This window comes from Empidonax traillii, unplaced genomic scaffold (assembly GCF_003031625.1).
Source record: "Empidonax traillii isolate 1590-97213 ecotype Southwest subspecies unplaced genomic scaffold, ASM303162v1 scaffold1434:size109757, whole genome shotgun sequence".
Lineage (NCBI taxonomy): Eukaryota > Metazoa > Chordata > Aves > Passeriformes > Tyrannidae > Empidonax > Empidonax traillii.
The window spans coordinates 5,262-23,444 of NW_020956627.1; the positions used below are offsets into that span (position 1 = coordinate 5,262).

Genomic DNA, 18,183 nt, shown 5'->3' on the forward strand with positions numbered 1-18,183 from the left:
TCTACACTGAGTTTTGGTAACTTCAGGTTTCAAAGCCAGCAGATTTAAAATATAAAGCAAGCTTTGTTTCTTCAAGGTAAAACACCAGTCCCCAGTCACTCAGGAAACAATCTCAACAAACATCTAATAAATTATAAGTGCAATGTCAGATATGGAATAAGAAACGAAAATAGCTGTATGTAAATAAGATTGCATTCTAACAGCTTTAGCAAAATTCCAAGTTTATTTCACTACAAAAAAACCCCAAAAACCAAACAAACCAACACACAAGCATGCTCTGGAGAGTCACTTCCAGATCTCCTCAAAAATCCCACTGATACTGTTTTGGAAGACATTTTATAGCAACTGTGGACATAACCAAACCAAGTACTTGCACTTTTTAAGTGCTAACTCCTGGTCACGCATTATTCACAGAAATGTTGGCATTTGAGCATTAAAGGTACCCGGTTAAAACTGATTTGTTTAAGACTGTCCATAAAACGCAGAACTAGTAACTGGCTATGTCCAAACTAACGAGTTAAGCACATATTTTGGTGTGAGAGTTAATGTCTTTCTGTCATTAAATCTAACAACTGAAACAAGATTTCTAGTGAAGATCAATGTCAATTCTCTGGTAGAGATAAGGTCTTAAACTACAGCAACATCATGTGTCAAAAGCAGTTTTAATACTTTTTGTCCATACTGCATACAGAGGACGACAGACATTTGGATTAACTCCGAGAGAGACTCCCAAATTATTCTATTTGTTTTACTTTTCTAGGATGTCTTTTTCCACCTCTGAAATGATAAGCATAAGGGCTGAAAGCACTACTTCATTCATCCCACCTAATCACCTTATAAAAAAATACACAAATGGATCTAAAGCCAATCAAATTTACAGTCAGATCTTCTTTTGCAATCAAAGTCAGACTAGTTGTTTTGATTAACAAAAAAATAAGTTACAGCCTGTTTTAAAAAAATAATTGCTATGTAAGAAGTCAACAAAATCATGAGCAGTTTTTAGGAGAAATGTAGAAATAAGATCAACTTCAACAAAGTATTCTGTTCAGCTCATGTCAAAGAAGCATTAAATACTGCAGCTACACCTCCTAATACTACAAAACTGCTTCTAACATAGCACATACATCATCTTTGTAACAGTATTCAAATACTTTTGCAGTTAATTATTCTATAAAGGTTACTTTTCTATCCATGGCAGCATTGCGTAAAAGGCAAGCTACAACCACATTTGAGGGCCCCTTCTAAAATGCAAAATATTACATGGTTCAAACCTGTATTTAAAACACATTCTGATATTGATAATTATAAATTCATAACTATAAAACCCCCTCATAATTCATTCACTTGAATTCTTTGCCTAGAAAGTTAAAGCAGTAATACGCACTGTGTTTTGTGACCGCTGGCTTTCACAATACCCAGTGCAGTGCAGGAAGTAAACAGCAGGGAAATCCAGGGCAGTCACTGTGTTACCTCACAGCTCACAGCCTACAAGATCCTGTCTCGGGCTGCACTACGACTCTTCTCTTTTGCTGTTACCTACTGTGACAGTCCAACATCAAACACTCACAAGTACCTAAAATACAAGCGCTGGCAGAGCAGACAACTCCAGCACTCAAGTGACTGGAAAGTCTAGGAAGTTTGAAGAGCCAATGAATATTAAGAGTGACATTGTGTGTTGCTATCTGGTGCCAGTCACACCACAAACACAAGTTCTTCAAAACCCAGTATACTGCTGAGGAAGATGATGCTGGATGGCACTAACTGTGCTAGTCATTTCCTGTCAATGGATAAAACTGTATATTCTGTATTCACACCACACATGCAAGTGTAAGGTTAACTCTTGCATAAGTTTATGTCACTGTAAGGCTTTCATGAGCAAGGATTTACTGTGGCTGACGGTGCTGCTGCTAATGGTTAAAATATAGTGAAGCAAGAAATGTGGGTGGCCTCAAACCAGATGCCAGATAATGCATTTGATAATCACACAGGTCCTTGTGACGGGCTGGAGAATTAACTACATTTTTCCTTGAAAGCGAAATGAGCTGAGAGAGTGCTCTAAAAATTGTCTGCTTTTACCATCTAGACCAGAGTTTTTCCAGTCAATGGAAACTTCATCTCACTGCCATGACTTCTGAAATAGGATGGATAGCGGCCTAGACACTTCAACTGCCAGTTGCCTCAGGACCCGTGGATGCATCTTGTCTGTCCCATTGACTTGAAGACTGCCATGTTCCTTACATGGTCTTGAACCCGTTCTCCTACAGTTGGTGGTTCTTCATTCTCCCAGTCCCTGACTTTGCCTTCTGCCACTTCAATGGTGTGGGCTGGAGAACTTGATGGTGAAGACCAAGGCAAAAGAAGTTATTGAGTACCTTGACCTTCTCCATATCCCAGGTAACCAAGTCCCCCATTTATTTTTGGAGAGGGTTCACAATTTCCCAAGTCTTCTTTTTATCACCAATGAACCTACAGAAGCTATTCTTGTTACCATTGACATCCCTGGCCAGATTTGGTTCTATGAGGGCTTTAGCTTTCCTAAGCTGAACCCTGGTTGCTCAGACAGTTTGCATTTTTCTCAGGGCATCTATCTCTGCTTCCACTCTTTATAGGCTTCTTTTTCACGTTTTGAGTTTGCCCAGGAGCTCCTTGTTCATCCACACAGGCTTCCTAGTGTTTTTGCCTGACTTCCTTTTCCACTGGGATGCATTGCTTCTGAGCTTGGAGGAGGTGATCCTTTAATATCAATCAGTTTTCTTGGGTCTCTCTTCCCTCCAGGGCTTTATTCCGTGGTACTCTACCAACCAGACTTCTGAAGAAGAGGCTACAGTCTGCTCTCCTTAAGTCCAGGATTGTTTGTGTCCCGAGGTCCAGGGGTGCTTGTCCCTAACACAACGATCAAATGTCTGAAGTGAAGATCCTGCTGAGAAGGATGTTGCCCTAACATCATAGGAGCTGAGCAGATCTCAGCCAGCCTACACATGACAGATGTCCAAACTCTGCCTTTTATTAAGGTAGATGGCTGATCAAAAAATGTCATGCTGGCATTGGTTTGGCAATACGTAATGAAATCTGTTACTGGATAGCCTACTAATCATCATGAGCAAGTGATTAATGCACATAAGTCTTCTGATATTTGCATTGTACTTTCATAAGAGAACTATTCATTCATCAGCTCTGATGAGCACTAACAAGGTAAACCTGCTTGCAGCAGCTGGACAGCTTGATTAGTTCTATATGCCCAAATCTGAAAGATTATTTTTCTGCAAGACTACAGTAAATGTGCTATTAGTGACAGCATTTGTAGATTGTACAGATGCACAGCTTGTTCATTCATGTGCCAGTGGGAACTGACAAACAAAACCGGATGAAAAAAGACATCTTGGAAAAAATCAAGGTCTAACTCATGAGTGTGAGTTATCAACTATAGCACATGTACTTTCAAGAATTTTGAGTGATGTCAGAATAATCATTAAGAGATGTGGTACCAGTTACAAGACCAAAACCACGATTTGCTTAAAACAATCCTTCCAAGCTACTACCGTTATTGCCTCACTGCTGTGATACACAGATACATTGCTACGTAGCTATTGTAGCGCAAAGACTGAACATCAGGAACAATCAGGTGAGCTCCCCATGTACCTGTGTGCTGCTGAACCCCCTCCTGCTGACAACAGCAGCAGAGATGAAGTCTTACTCAACACAGTGAGCAACTGTGCACCCCATCACCTAATTCTCACTGTGGCTTGGATACAGGGATAGAACTGAGATTTATGCCATCTTAAATGGAAACCCAGCACATGCATTTAATATCCACAAGTGCAAAGATACAGGGCAGCAATGCTTCAAAACCTGTTTCATGCTGACCACTGTTGATACAACAGAGCATCCCCCATGTACAGTCTTGTACAAGCTGCTGGGCAAAAGCAAGATCAAGACTGCAGACAATTGCCCAACTGACACTGCTGCTAAGCCAGACTTCAGTTTGCAAGCTTTGAACCATGCAATGGCACTGTCCCACTGACTTGAAATGCAGAGAGCTCTGCAACAAGCAGAATCATCCTCAAGATCTAAGATCACAAAGATCTACCAAATTATCTCTCCTGTGGCCACAACTAACAAGCAACTTAGATGTTTCCTTGTTAACTTATCTTTTAACATACAGAATCAACCTCCGAACAGTAATGTTTATTTCACATAGAACCACAGTTGGAGAAATGGGCTGACAGGAACCTCAGGGAGTTCAACTTGGGGAAGTGCAAAATCCTGCATCTGGGGAGGAACATCTACAGGAACCACACAAGCTGGGACCTAACCAACTCGAAAGCAGCTTTGCAGAGAAAGATCTATACACATAAAAGTGTGTATATAGATATATATATAAACATACATATCTGAAAAGAGGGTGCAAAGAGGATGAAGCCAGGGTCTTTTCAGTGGTGACCAGAGACAGGAGCAGAGGCAATGGGCAGAAACTGAAACACAGGACATTCCCTATGAAGATCTGGAAACACGTTTTCAGTGAGATGGTGACCGAGCACAGGTTGCCGAGAGAGGTTGTGAAGCCTACATCCACAAAGATATTCAAAGGTCATCTGAACATGGTCCTAGGGAACCAGCTGTAGGTGGCCTTGCTTAAGCGGGGGCAGGTGATGCACAAGACAATCTCCAGAAGTCTCAACCAAGCTCAGTCCTTTTGTGGTTCTGTGACCAGAAAAAAAATTCCCATGATATGCGCAATAAAAGTCTGACTGGCTGAACATATGGTTCAAATACAGGGTTCAAAAATAGGGCAAGAGCCCTATTAACTCATATCTAGTAAGCTGGACTGCATAGAGAGCTCACACAGGTGCCTATGTGTACTTTAAAGCACATTTGTTTAGTGAAACTATTTTAAGAGCTCACCTGTAAGAGGCAGCAACAAAACATTACAATGGAGACAGAAACCTTCTGACAAAACATCAGCTGATTCAGGGAAGAAAGATACACCATGTGACAGCTTCAGCAATCACATCCTGACTAACCTGTAGCACTATGAAATCATGACAGTTTTGAGACAAGGGGCATACCAACCTCTTATGTAGCACTAACAACTTCAGCTCTCAAGGCCTGTCGCAATTACATTTGAAGTACTAGACATGCCAGCTACATCAGTGATTTACAGCACTGGGGGAATAGCGTACCTTATGTTTGATAGGAGCAAAGTGCATTCTTGTTCTAACTCTCACCTGCATCTGAACTTTTAACAGGACCTAAACCATAGTTACAGTCCAACCTAGCTAGCCCATGACAACGTAGAGAACTTGAAGCTATAGCTAGCAATGCACCGGTTTAGGTGTTACTGTGTCGTCAGATGGTTGCTCATTCAAAAACTGTGTAACTTCAGTACTCTTCCTATTGTCTGTTGAGTGAATAAAACCAACTTTAATGTAGCAGCCTAGACTAATACAAGAAATTATTCGCCTATCAGTGTAGAGTGACAGAAATACTAAAAAAAACATTTGCCCCTTAAAAGTAGTTAACTGAAGTACAATCAGTCCTGAGAAGAGACTGTGCCTTCATTACTAGGTTTACTACCATCAGAGGGTAATATGTCATTTTGTCCAATCCTTGAACTCAAAGCATAGTTTAAAAGTATTCTTTCATGTGTGACAGCTTTAAATATCAGAAAATCTCTATCTTCTTGTTATCTCACTCTTAAGACACTTCCCAAGGCGCTAAATCTTCTTTAACTTTAAAAGTATTTTTACTTTTTTCTCCTAAAAAGGACAAGATTAAGAAGTTGACGAAATGCAAGAAACACACAAAGGAATGCAGTTTCCAGCCAGATCTCTCAGAATGTCCTGTGCAAGCTTTGGTGTATGCAAGTATAAACCCTTAGACTTGGAGGATACTACAGAAATTCACCAAATCTTGGAGGGAAAATAGACATTTTGTATTAATTATAGTTAATGAAGAACTAGCTGTAGTGTTTTCTAGAGCAGTTATGGCTAGACACTGACACCAGCCAGTAAATGAGGTGACAGATTTAAGCTGACAGAATCCTACAGACTTCAGAGGTTTCACAGACACTACCATCTTACTGCTGCTGTATGCATACTTTTCTGCAGTTCTTCATAAAAAGTTGGGAGTCCTCAATACTCCAAGCCCAGTGAGATTCTGCTACCTACAAATAAGTCAACACTAGGCAACACTGAAAAACAGACCTCAGCATAACTACAGCAATCTAAATACAAGCATTAGGAAGTCACGGGTATATTTTCAACACCCTCAGTACTCATTTACTATGCTGGAGAAGAAACGGCAGGGGGAACAGCAAGAGGCTGATAAACCCTGGTGTAAAGCAATTGGGAAAGGCTACAAACTTGTCCTAACACCTCAAATTTAGAATTAAATCACTAAAACAACTCAAAGCAGTCAAAGTTTTTATTTTGCAATATCCTGGAGCATTAGCACACACATGTAGACAAAAATCTTTCATTTTAGGCACTGTCTTTTATCTAGTTCTGGACTTCCTTTCCAGAGAACTTCCAGTAATGTTTCTGGAAATCCTTAACTCCTCTTTGGAGCCAGAGAAATTCCTGTTCAGAGACAAGGCTACTAAGGTTCAGTGAAGGAGCTGGAATACTTTTTACCTCAGTAGACAAAACTTGTAAAAAATTGTATTTTCCTGGAGTGTAACACCATTTAAAAGGTCTTTGCCAAGAGTAAAATCATGTTTTTTATCTTTATGTCTCTTATTTAAACCAGATTCTGAAGACACTTCTCTTTATACTCAGCTCTGTGACACTAGAAACAGTGTACTGCAGCTTCAAAATGAGATTGCCAGTATTCTTCTTCCCAGACAGAGCTCTTAGATTCTAAAATTAAATTCTACTACCTTGTGGTACTTGCTGCAAGTGACTGAAGATCAATTATAAAAGCACTCTTCTAATTTGCAGACAAAATGTCCTATAAATAGAAGCGTACTAAGAAAAATACTCTGTAAATAGGATCTTTCCCTTTGTTTGTAAGTAGAGATTTTTTTCTATAAAGAATCCTCCAGCCAGCTAATTACAATGCTATTCAGCAAACCATTATCTCCAGGAGATTGCTTATTTCAGTAGAACTTCAGTTCTATTACTGTCAAGTATGCCTGATTAAATGTTCCAGTGTCTAACCCAAGCCATATTTATTATGTGAGCAGATATTCAGAGCTCTTCAGTATTTCAGCATTTTGATCTCAGATCCTGGATGGGATGGACCAAGATAAGCAATAAAATCAAACAGCTTTGATAATGATGCACTTATTAAACAAAAATAATCAACACATGAATTAAGCTATGTGCTCTGTTACTTAAAACAACATACACTGGTATCAGCAAAATCTTCGCACATTATTCTTTGGTTTATGACCACAGATGTGAATGGTTCTGATTTATTCTTTTATTTCAGCTTTAGATTCAAAGTTCATATTCTGCACAGTTTAATGTACCAATGACTTTTTTCCAAAAGGTGTTACTATAAACTACACCCTAAGTTAAAAATCTGAAAATCATGTTTCTACCTGAAGTGTAAAAAGCCAAAAACCTTATTTCAGAACACTTTTATAAAGAAACAAAATTTATGCACCTGTAAGACAATCCTAGCTCTGCCCATCCCACCCAGTCCTATTACTCACAGTATTTATCTCCTACAACTTTTTAATTCCTCAGCCACTTTGAGCTAAATTTGTTAAAATGTAGTACTAAGAAATGTTCTTAAAGGATTGTTAAAATTGAGACACCAAAAAGAGCAACAATTCTGTTAACCCTTTGTCATAAAGCAACTTCAATGTGATCTCAATCTTATTAGATAGCACAGGCCCTATCCAGAAAACATAATCCCAATAATGGGAAAAAGCAAACTGCTTTATGTTCTAGTAAATCCCCCACAAATTCTTTGTAGATGAACCTCTCAAGCTCCTTACTATAGCTAGATGTTATAGCTCCTTGAAACCTCGAACCGAGCCACTTTGTTAGATATGCCATATACATGCAATGGCAAGGTGCTTGCCCTAAGGAATTCTGACACCAGAACTGAAAAAGCACCTGCTTCAGGTCCAGGTCTGAACTCCATCACCTCTGCAGGCTGATTTCACATAACTGTTGTTAGCCATAGGAAGACATTATTATTATTTCACGGCCCACGTGAACAGCTCTGTGACTGCCTTCAGACCCGTCAGGAGCCGGGAGAGCTCAGCAAGGGAACACCAGCGCTGAGCTCGCAGCCTCTCGGCACGGAACAACCCTTGCGCTTATGTGCTCGATAAACCGGGCACACCACAGCCCCTCTCGGGACAGCCCTCCCCAACGCCCGGGGATCAGGTCCGGTGCCGGGGTGCGGGGGCAGCGCACACGACCGACCCCGCCCCGTTATGCAACGGCGGCGCCGCCCCTTCCCGGCGGGACGGGACGGGCTGGGACCCGCCCCGTGGGCACGTGACCGGGAGCGCCGCCGCCATGTTGGACGGGGGCGGGAAGGGAAGCGGCGCGGGCCGTCCGTCCCCCCAGCCCTGCCCGGGGAGGGGGCTGAGGAGCGGCCCCTCCGCCCCCACCGGCACCGCGAGGCAGCGGGGCTGTGCCCTCCACTATCCACCCGTCCTCCCCGCAAACAAAGAGCGGCGTCACCCCCTTCCCCGCGCCGTTCTCCGGCCCGTGACGGTGTTCGGGGGGTTGGGGCGCCGTGTCTGCCCGCCGCCCTCCCCACTCCCGTCCTGCCCTCGCCGTGCTCGGCAGCCCCCGCCCGCCGGGCCCTTCCCGTGCGGCCGCGGGCTGGCCCGGGGAGCACCGCGACCACCCCGCGGGCTGCCGGGCAGCAGAGCTGCTTGGGCTGCACGGCACAGAGCGGGCTATTCCCAGACAGGGAGCCCAGCCGAATAAATATTCAGAGAGGTCTTTCTGAACCCTTCAGGTTCACAAACGCAGAGCCCTGAAGGCACTCAAATTTCAGAGATTAAAGGACGATAAAAGGCCTGTGGACATCCAACAGAATTTTAAATCAAGTCCAACAGTACAGTAGCATTTTGCCAGGGAAGTCTTTAAAACTCTCACACCAAATCCATTTCCTCCAGTGTCCTATCTGTAAGGATCCCACTATCCCTGCGAATGTGAACTGAAAATACTCAGCGGAAACCTCCTGATCCTACTGCTCCCTGTCAGTCATTATTTCCCAGAGAGACTGCTGTATTTACAATTAGCCATTAAGAAAGGGAAGGAGGGGGGTGTAAGCCTATAGAAGGGATGCCATTTCACTCCAGTGTAGACTACAGAGTATGTGATGTGCATGTTCAGCCAAGCTGACTTGCGTCTCTCAAGTGTTCCCTGAGCAAACCAACCCACCACAACCTGGAAGGCTGCTTTTACACCGAAGCCAGAATACTGCACAGAACTGACTTCAGTTCCGGTGGTTGTTGGGAGCCTGATCTCCTAACTGCATTTGGTGGGACACACTGAGGAGCTACAACTGCTGTGCCAGTTTCAGGCAGGAAGTAAGTTTCCGGTTAATTGCACTTTAAACCCAGAAAGAACAGTGTCCAGTTTAACCACTTCCTGAAGCTCGATCTTCGCCCCGGAAAGACGGCCTTTCAGGATTAATTTTGGGATAGATGCAGGCCAGCGAGCCAAAATAAACACTTTTTGGACTGATGCTATGAATTCATTGTGATTTCAGGACTGTAACATCTACCCATTAGTTTATGAGCTGCCAAACGTGCTTTGACCTTTAAATGATACAGGCATTTACTTGATATGTCTGAAGGCTTAGAAATTCAGTCCCATCTCCTCTGAGTACTTCTCAAGAGCACATCCCATCTTTAGCAAACAGAAGAAGGAGCTATTCCTTTTGTATGGCAAGAAACGTAAACCAGTTTTCTACAAGTGGCTGAAATGGATCTCACTGCAAGCAAACTCAGAAAAAACAAAATCCAAAAATCCCAACCCTTACTGCTTTGAACCCTTTCCTGTCAAGTACCTGATAAAAACCTGATGTGTTCAGTGGAACAGTGCTATAACCATCTACCTTCCAGCCCTTTCTTCCCCTTTGCATGAGAGGCCATCTACAGACCAAAAACTGCAGAGCTCCAAGTCGATGGTTTGGCTGCTTAAATACAGGGCAGATTTTAAAGCAAACGCTTGTGAAGAGGGCAGCAGTGGATGGCATGGGGGAAAACCTCTACTTAAACAGAGCTACTGCACAAGAAAATGCTTCAGTGTCACTCAGTACAACTTCTTATTCTTGATGACAGCCACCTCCTAGCAACAAGTGGCACATCTGCTTTCAAGATGTGCTTTGCTGTTTCCTGACAACCACCCAAAAATCAGTTTTCCTCTAAACAGAAGCTCCAGTTGTGACATTTTAATTTGTTGCTTTAGTGGAATCATTACCACCCCATCCCAAATGTCGTCAGCCACCTCACTGAGCATGGCTTTTCAAAAAACGAGCTTTAGAGCTGGTGACCCGACTGCTGCCCTGGTGCTTGCCAAGTTTGAGGCTGTGTCTCATTTTGAGAGGGGGCAGGGGAGCAGGTTCCATATAAAAACTATTTCAACGTGTTCTATTTGTTTTAAGCCCCTAGAGAACACTCTCTTAGGCACTCTGGCCTGACTCTAGCATTATTATTTCTATTTTTACAAGTTTAGTCAAGCTGTTGCTGGTAGTCGTGCATACGGTGGCCTACAGCATATATGAGGCAGCCAGTTCAGGACTGTGCACGATGCACTCCAGCATGGCAGGGTTCCAGAAAAACAGCAGTGCTCCAGAAAGCACAGCAGGCTAGAAAAATCAGCCCTCCCTCCCTAACAAGAAATTCGTAGTAGACGCTCTGCAGCAGGTTGTGGGGGCGGCCGAGGCAGACACTGCTGGGTGGGGGAGGACGGGAGAGGCCACGTCCCAATGTGGGGGCTTCGGGGAAAGGTAAGCGGCCGCCCCCAGCTCCTAGGAAAACGGGAGGGAGCGATGGAAGAAGGAAACCGCCCGCTGAGATGGCGCAGCAGGAAGGGAGCGGGACGCGGCGTTACCTGGGCTGGGTGGCGGCCGAACCCCTCCTCCTCCTCCTGGTCTCTGCACAGGGCCGTCCGCAGCCGCTCCAGGTGCTCCCGAAGGGTGACCCGCTGGTGGAAGGAGAAGGCCGGGTGCAGCGAGGCCATGGTGAAGAGCAGGAGCAGCTCCTCCTGCGCGCCGCAGCCCAGGCCCTGGGCGGCGGGCAGCCCGGCCTGCCCGTTCTCCGCCGCTCCGTCCATCACCACCACCATGTCCCCCTCCTCCTCCTCCTCCTCCTCGTCCTCCTCAGCCGGGGCCCGCCGCGCCGCCGGGCAGCTCTGCAGGATGGAGTCCACTTGGGGCAGGAGGCGGTGCAGGCGGCCGGCGGCCTCGCGGTTCTCGGAGCCCAGCAGGGCCAGGTACACGATGAGCTTGGAGCGCACGGCGGGGTCGCGGAAGTCCCCGAGCTGCCCGGGGTCGCTGAGCCCGTTGGCTTTGGCCTCCGAGTCGCGGAGGCAGTGGTAGTCCTTGCGGGCCAGGTCCTCCAGGCAGGAGCCCAGGAACCGCAGCTCCAGCGGGTTGCACAGGTCCAGCAGCCCCACCATGAACTCCAGGCGCTGCGCCGAGCCCAGCACCAGCCCGAACCACTCGTACACCGTCTCCTTGTCGGTGCGGGCGGCCGCCGAGCCGGGACCGCCGCCGCCTGGAGCGCCGAGCGCGGAGGGCGGGGGCGGCGGGCCGGGCCCGGGCCCCGGCCCCAGGCCGTGCAGCCGGCTTGGCCTCTCCAGCCCGCACCCCCTCCCCGCCGCCGCCGCGGCGCCCCCGCGGGCCCGGGGCACCTGCTGCTGCAGCGGGAGGTGACAGTCCAGGGCACCGCCGGGCTCCTTCAACCCCGCCACCGTCGCATCTTCCGCCGCCGCTGCCTTGTGGGTCGTCTGCTTCAGGGGCAGCTTCATCTTCAGCATCCTCGGCGGCGGCACGGGAAGGACTCGGCGCCCGCCGGGGCCCAGCGGGAGCGGGGAGGGGGGGAGGGCACGCGAGGCTCAGGCGGAGCCGCTCATGCCGCTCATGCGGCCCGGCCGGCGCGGGAGCGGCGCGCGCGCGGGTGAAGGGGGGGTGAGGGGGGGCAGAGCGGTCCCGGCGGGCGGGGAGCGGGCGGGCGGGGCGGGGCTCGCTCGCGGCGGCGGCGGCGGCGGCGGCGACTCCCCGTCTCCGCCTTTGCCCGGCGCGCTCTCGCGGCGGTTCCCCTTCTCCCCGCCCTTGCCCGGTGCCCGCGCAGAGCCGGTGGGCGCCAGCGGTTGCGCGCTCGCGGCCCCGGGCGGCGCGGCTGGCTGAGGCCCGAGATACCGGCGAGGGGGAGGGGGGAGGAGCGGGCGGAGCGCGCGCGCCTCTCCGCCTATGGGCGCCGCCCGCGTCAGCGCGCGCCCGCCGCTGCCGCCGTGGGGAGGGCTCGGAGGGAGTGGGGGGGGGGCGCGCGGGGCGGGGCGTTACGCGCGGCGTTGCGCGGGGCTGCGCGCGCGGCACGCCCCGGGCGCGCGCAGCCCCAGCCGCTCGGTCCCGCCCCGCCCCGCCCTCCCCGCGCCCGGCCTGGGAACGGGCGGCGGCCACTCGTGTGCCCCGGGAGTTCCACTGCTCCCGCCGGGGGGAACCGCGGAGCGATTCGCCTGGGACTAGTCCAGGAGCGAGCCGCCTTGTGTTCTGGGTGAAAGATTTCCCTGCGGTACGGCCGTGCGTTGGCTGATGGCTCTGCTGTGCAAAGCCACGTGGGTTTGCCCAGAGCCGGCAGCAGCAGGCCCGGAGCTGTGCCGTGCCGGTGGTGGAACAAAGCTGATGGCACGAACATGGCTGCTACGGGCCTTTCTAATTTCCAACGCAGTTGAAACTATTGCTGTTGTAGGAGCTCTCCTTTTTAAAAAGGCCATTGTTACAGTATCATTGCTTTCTACCTAGCCCTTTTTACTCTAGAGAAATACAGGGAATATTGCAGAAAAAATAAAGCGCAGCAAAATGGTTTAGGGATACTCTGTTAGGAAAGAACATGCTTTCTTCACTCTTGTTCCCCATCCTGTTCCTGGCCGTTATGATCCACGACGATGAAGAGCCTAAGACTACAAGATTAAGCAGTGCTCTGACTAATCATTAAGTTGCGATGCTCCTCGCTTCGATTCCCGCAGTTACATAAAGGCAGTGCATCTGAAAGCAGAATCAAGTCAGTGGCTTGCGGAATAGCACAGCAAAGAATATAAACGAGCCTTAATTACACAGAGTAGCATCCCTGAACTGCTTACAGCAATGAAGTATAAACTGCCAGACCTGACTCCCCCTTATCTGTCTGTCCAGAAGCCAACAGTGCTACAGTGAAGGAGTTTATCAAACGCTTAAGAAAATGTCGTGCAGATTATAACAGTCTGTATGCATCACTCGGATTTGCCACAGAGCAGTCTTGAATGGCAGCTACAAACTACACCATATCCTGCATTTTTATATATGTGCAGCAAACATATGTATTTTATTCTAAAATATTAAAGGACTAACTTGTAGGTAGCAGATGTTAAGTTTTCATGTTCCTAATGGCTGCCTGGTCCCCTTGTGGTGACAAAAATGGACTTGAACCTTACTCTGTGCAGCTTTCCGTGTTCATTGGTATCACAGTGTCGCAGGAGTGGAGTGGGGAGTGAGTCAGGTGTTACCCTTTCATCTTGGACCACCAGCAGTTCTTTGCTGGTCCCAGGACAGTGAAGAAAAGTCACACAAAGTCTCATAAACTTATTTTATCTCCTTTTACTTGATCCTCTTTGCCTGTAAGGGCCTGGCTGGACATGTGAATCATCCCAGATCTCTGCAGTCATTAGTCAAAGCAGCTATCACCCCAGTATGATATTTTCTTACATTGTATTATGAGGCAGTAATTTTAGAATTACAGCAATTCTTGTCACATTATCATTATGCTTTTTTCAAAACAAAAAATTACTGTGACTATCTCTGGGAATATGCCAAGCTGCCATCATGGAAGCTCAGAAACGAGGCTTGAGGTTTCTGCTTAGTAGTTTGAGCAGGTATTTCAACAGTCGGAATAGAATTTACAAGTTCAAAATTACAATGATACAAATGTTATAAATAACATTTCCTACTTTAACAATCTGTGATTCAAATAAAATGTGACATAGTTCCAAACATATAACATCATGGAGAGTGCAGAAGGAATTTAGTTTTGAGGGAAGGGGATGAGGGGAATGACAGAAAGAAAAGGTCCGCTGGTCCATTCATAAATTCACAAAGGTGAGATAAATTGCACACGCATGAGGGTAGTGGTTGAAAGTACGCTCTTCTGGTACAGAGTGTACTTGGAGCCCATCCCTATTTTTGACAGTTCCCAAACTGAACCTTAGTTTCACAAATAAGGTTAAGAACCTGATTAACTCAACTCTTCTTGATTTCCCCTTCTTAGTGGCTTAAACTATGATACTTGAGGAAAAGACACTTGAAGATACTTGTGAAAGATGTGCAGCCAACAACAACAACAACAACAACAAAAAGAAAGAAAAAATAATATGAGAAAGCAAAAAGAAGTCAAAGAGATTTCAGGCTGACTTACAGATATCTCAATAGTTAAGGGAGGTGTCAGCAAGGGAGAGGGCGGGGAGGAAAGGGAACTGAAACTGAGGTGCTTAAGAGAAGTGAAAGTGAAACTCAGGGCTGTGAATGGAATGAGGACGTGATGGGGAAATGCTCAAACAATAGCAAGCTGATACAGCAGCAGAGGCTACTGTGAAATTATCTTGCCTAGGACAGGTGCCCGGGAGTTTTTTTTAACCTGGTTTTCATAAAAAAATGTATAGCTTGTGTAGATCTTTAATGACTTGAGCCCACAGTCATGATGACTTAGGGTGAGCAACGGTACAGAGCCTTAGAGGGAAAAGTATGTCTGTAATCCCTGTCTGAGCTGAAAGCCAGATGAACTCTGATGCAACACAGAGCAGGCAGAGGAGCAGGCAGAACGGTGCTGCTGGTTTGGGAGCCCCACAGCCCCTCTCTGGGAAGTGGCTCTCGTTGGAGTACAGCAGGGGTCTGGTCTGACATCCCAGGTCAAGGGCCAGGAATGTACCACATGGAGGAAGAAGCTGTGTCCAAGAGAGCCGCTCTTGCCACAGCTGGACTTGCAGCAAAAGGAATAGTGGCTATTCTGAGTCTTCCCCCACCTACTGCCTTTTCACCTGTACAGCGTAACCCCTGTTCAAATTATCAAAGACCCAGAGTTTCCTGAGTGCACTGAGGCTTCATTGGGGGTCTAGAAGTGTTGTCCTTACTGACAGATCCTTATGAGAACCCAGATCCCACTGGCTGCTGGCTCTGCTTTTCTGCCTGGCTGTGACCACGACTGTTTGGATAAGTGAGCTGTGGAGAACACCAGGAGACACACAAGCCAAGGAGAGACCGTTTTCCATACTCAGTGTGTCACCATACCATGTACAGGCAGCCACAATGTGTCTTTTGAGTGAAACATCCTTCCTCACTAAGTTCTTCTAAAGAGGTCATTGGCATTGTGGCAGTTTTCTTTACCAGGCCTAAAACTTCCCCAGCAATGGTTTTAGAAAAGGAAAAGGGGAAAAGCCACTAAGAAAAATAAAAAGCACAGCACTGGTACACTGGACTGAATGCTGAAGCTAACTAAGGCAGGAACTAACAAAGCAACCTTCAACACCATTCAACATAGATTTCTTTAGTTTTTAAAATAATCCTGTTTTTTTTTTCAATATTGACTTTTCACCAACAGAGTCAAAAGATTTTGCATTAATTTCAGCAACATATAAAACCAGTTTCACTGTCTGTGAAGCTCATTTTGTTTATTCCTTTACTGCTACTAAGGATATGCTAAAATTGTTTTGTAAGAACAGGAATGAGCTTAATCTGTGGCCCACTTAAAAATCAGATAGGAATGCTGTAGGATATATAGATATATATCTCATATATATATCAGGAATATTTTTTTTTTCATGTTGATACTGTTCCCTGGGTGCTGTCTTTGCCAATAAGTGTTTTCACTTAAAAAAAAAAAAAAAAAAAAAAAGCTGTAACAAATGCTCAGTGAGGATCTCTGCGTGGATTCCCATCCTACAGGGTAGAAGATACATAAATAGGGAAAGAAATCTTCCTATCATCCTTTATTCCCTTTCTTATCCTTTCCCAGAATGTAGGAAGATCAATTGCTTTTTTATACAAAGTTTGCAGATGTGTTTAATTCCCTGACAATTGTACAGGCTATCGTCAGGTCTTTCAGTCAAAATCCTAAAGTGTAAGGGAATTGTTTCAGACAATGTCAGACAAATGTCACACACACACAAAACCCTCCAAACAATCTGGAAGAAAAGATAAATTCCCTGATAAAGCTTTGGGGCGATTTTGCTGACTCGTGATTTGTCATTTATCTCATGACAGTTGGCATTTTTTTGTGTAACTTACCTTTTATAAAAATGGGAGGAAGTTGCCTTTTAGCCCTGGGATCTGGAAGAAAAAGCCTTGAGAATGTGACAGCTTGAAATTCACTACAAATAAAGACTGTCAAATTGATAGGTTGTTATTACTTATTTTTTAATTCTTGTTGCCGTGATGAGTTCTGAATATTTGAGCTATTTTATTCTTTCAGACTCTTTTTCAGCAGGAGTTGAGCAAGCTTATGTTTGAAAACTGAAGACACGTTTAAGAAATTACATCTTTTTAATATGCACATCTGGATTAGGACTTTATATTCAATATGAGTAGTAAAATGCAGAAGATGACCCATAGTCCTAAATATGTTAACATCCAGTGTAGGAGTAAACATACAATTTTAAGCACATTTTCAATAGTTTAAACATAGTTTGGGATTTAAAGTCACTGAAAAATAAGTTCTGTGTAGGCAGAGGGTGTGTTCCCAGGATCAACTTCATTATGAAAGGCTATTTCTAAAGTTAAAGTTGTTGGTTATTCATTTGCAAAGGTCATCTATCCCAGGGCCTCTTTGGCAAGCTTGCCAATAAAGGTACTGTTATGAAACGCGGTTGCAAATTTCAGCTCCCTGTTCAAGGGAAGCTGAACTAAGGTCGCAGTCTTTCTTTTACATAACTGTCAAAGGTGAATTATTACTATTTTCATCTGGATGCAGCTCAGAAACCTATGAAGGATAGAAACATTATCAAAATGCTAAGATAGAGGTGTCTATTTCAACTTCTGTGCAAACGAAGTGGGTTCCTTGCCTGTGTGGCATTCCAGCCTGTGGTACGCATGGCAGTCTGTACTGGTTCGCTTTTCTCCATGTAAAGTTGTCAAGAGAATTTAAGGAGAGTTAAGCATTCAGAAGCATTTGGATATTCATATTCTTGGATCTTCTGGCCATCAATTTCCTTGTACCGATGGAAATTTTCTGTGAGATTTTACCATCACAGAGCACAGCCTGCACTGATTCGGATCCCCTTGAGGTCAAGCCAGTATACATTGTGCAGTACCAAGACATACTATACTCAGAAATGAAATTTGCACAGAAACTACTGCCCAATCTATATGACAAATCAGTTTCAGTGAAGAGAGCAATGGGATTTTCAACACTATTCAGCTTCAGGCTTTCTAATGTTTCAGCAAGGACGGTGGCGAAGTGCCTGTGGCTCCAGGGTGTTGCAGGTGAACCATCAGTGTTCACAAGGAGCAGCACATGAACTCATGAACATGAGCAGTCTGCACACACAGCTCAGCTAATGTCAGGGCTTTGCTGTCATGGGAAGTCCCCCTTAAATAAGACCATTAGACAGAAGGCCATTTAAGTGCATGGACAAACCAGTTTCTCTTCTAGTTAGCAGTGTATTACGTCCTTCAGTGTAAAGCACTGAAATTTAAACACCTACACAAAGAAAAGACTTAGGCCACCTCAAACATCTGATGAAAGTTAATTGAAAGCTGTTCGGAAATGAGGGCTCGCAGGAGGAATGTGGGTGTGGCTCAGGCACCAGGCCTACCTGATATTATTCATGTGCATGATAATTATGCATGCAACAAGTATCCAGAGTCAAACTGAAAGGTTTATTGGCTAGATTATTTCATAATCTCTACACTTGGGCCAGGAGGAGATGAACAACCTGCTGATCAAACCATGAGGAACCATCGGGTGCACTGGAGGTTCTTCAGAGTCAAACTCTCATCTGCATGGATTCCAAGGGA

The 18,183-nt window shown here is 45.8% G+C and overlaps 1 protein-coding gene across 1 annotated transcript in view; it reads right to left on the reverse strand.

Annotated features, from left to right (window-relative positions):
• LOC114070084 (zinc finger CCHC domain-containing protein 2-like) overlaps positions 1-12,315 on the reverse strand; it is a gene marked incomplete at its 3' end in the record, with an annotated part of 15,183 nt that extends 2,868 nt beyond the window's left edge. The window contains exon 1 of the mRNA XM_027907289.1: positions 11,034-12,315. Coding sequence (XP_027763090.1) covers positions 11,034-11,960 — 927 coding nt within the window. The remainder of the gene's footprint in view (positions 1-11,033) is intronic.
• Positions 12,316-18,183: the final 5,868 nt, after the last annotated feature.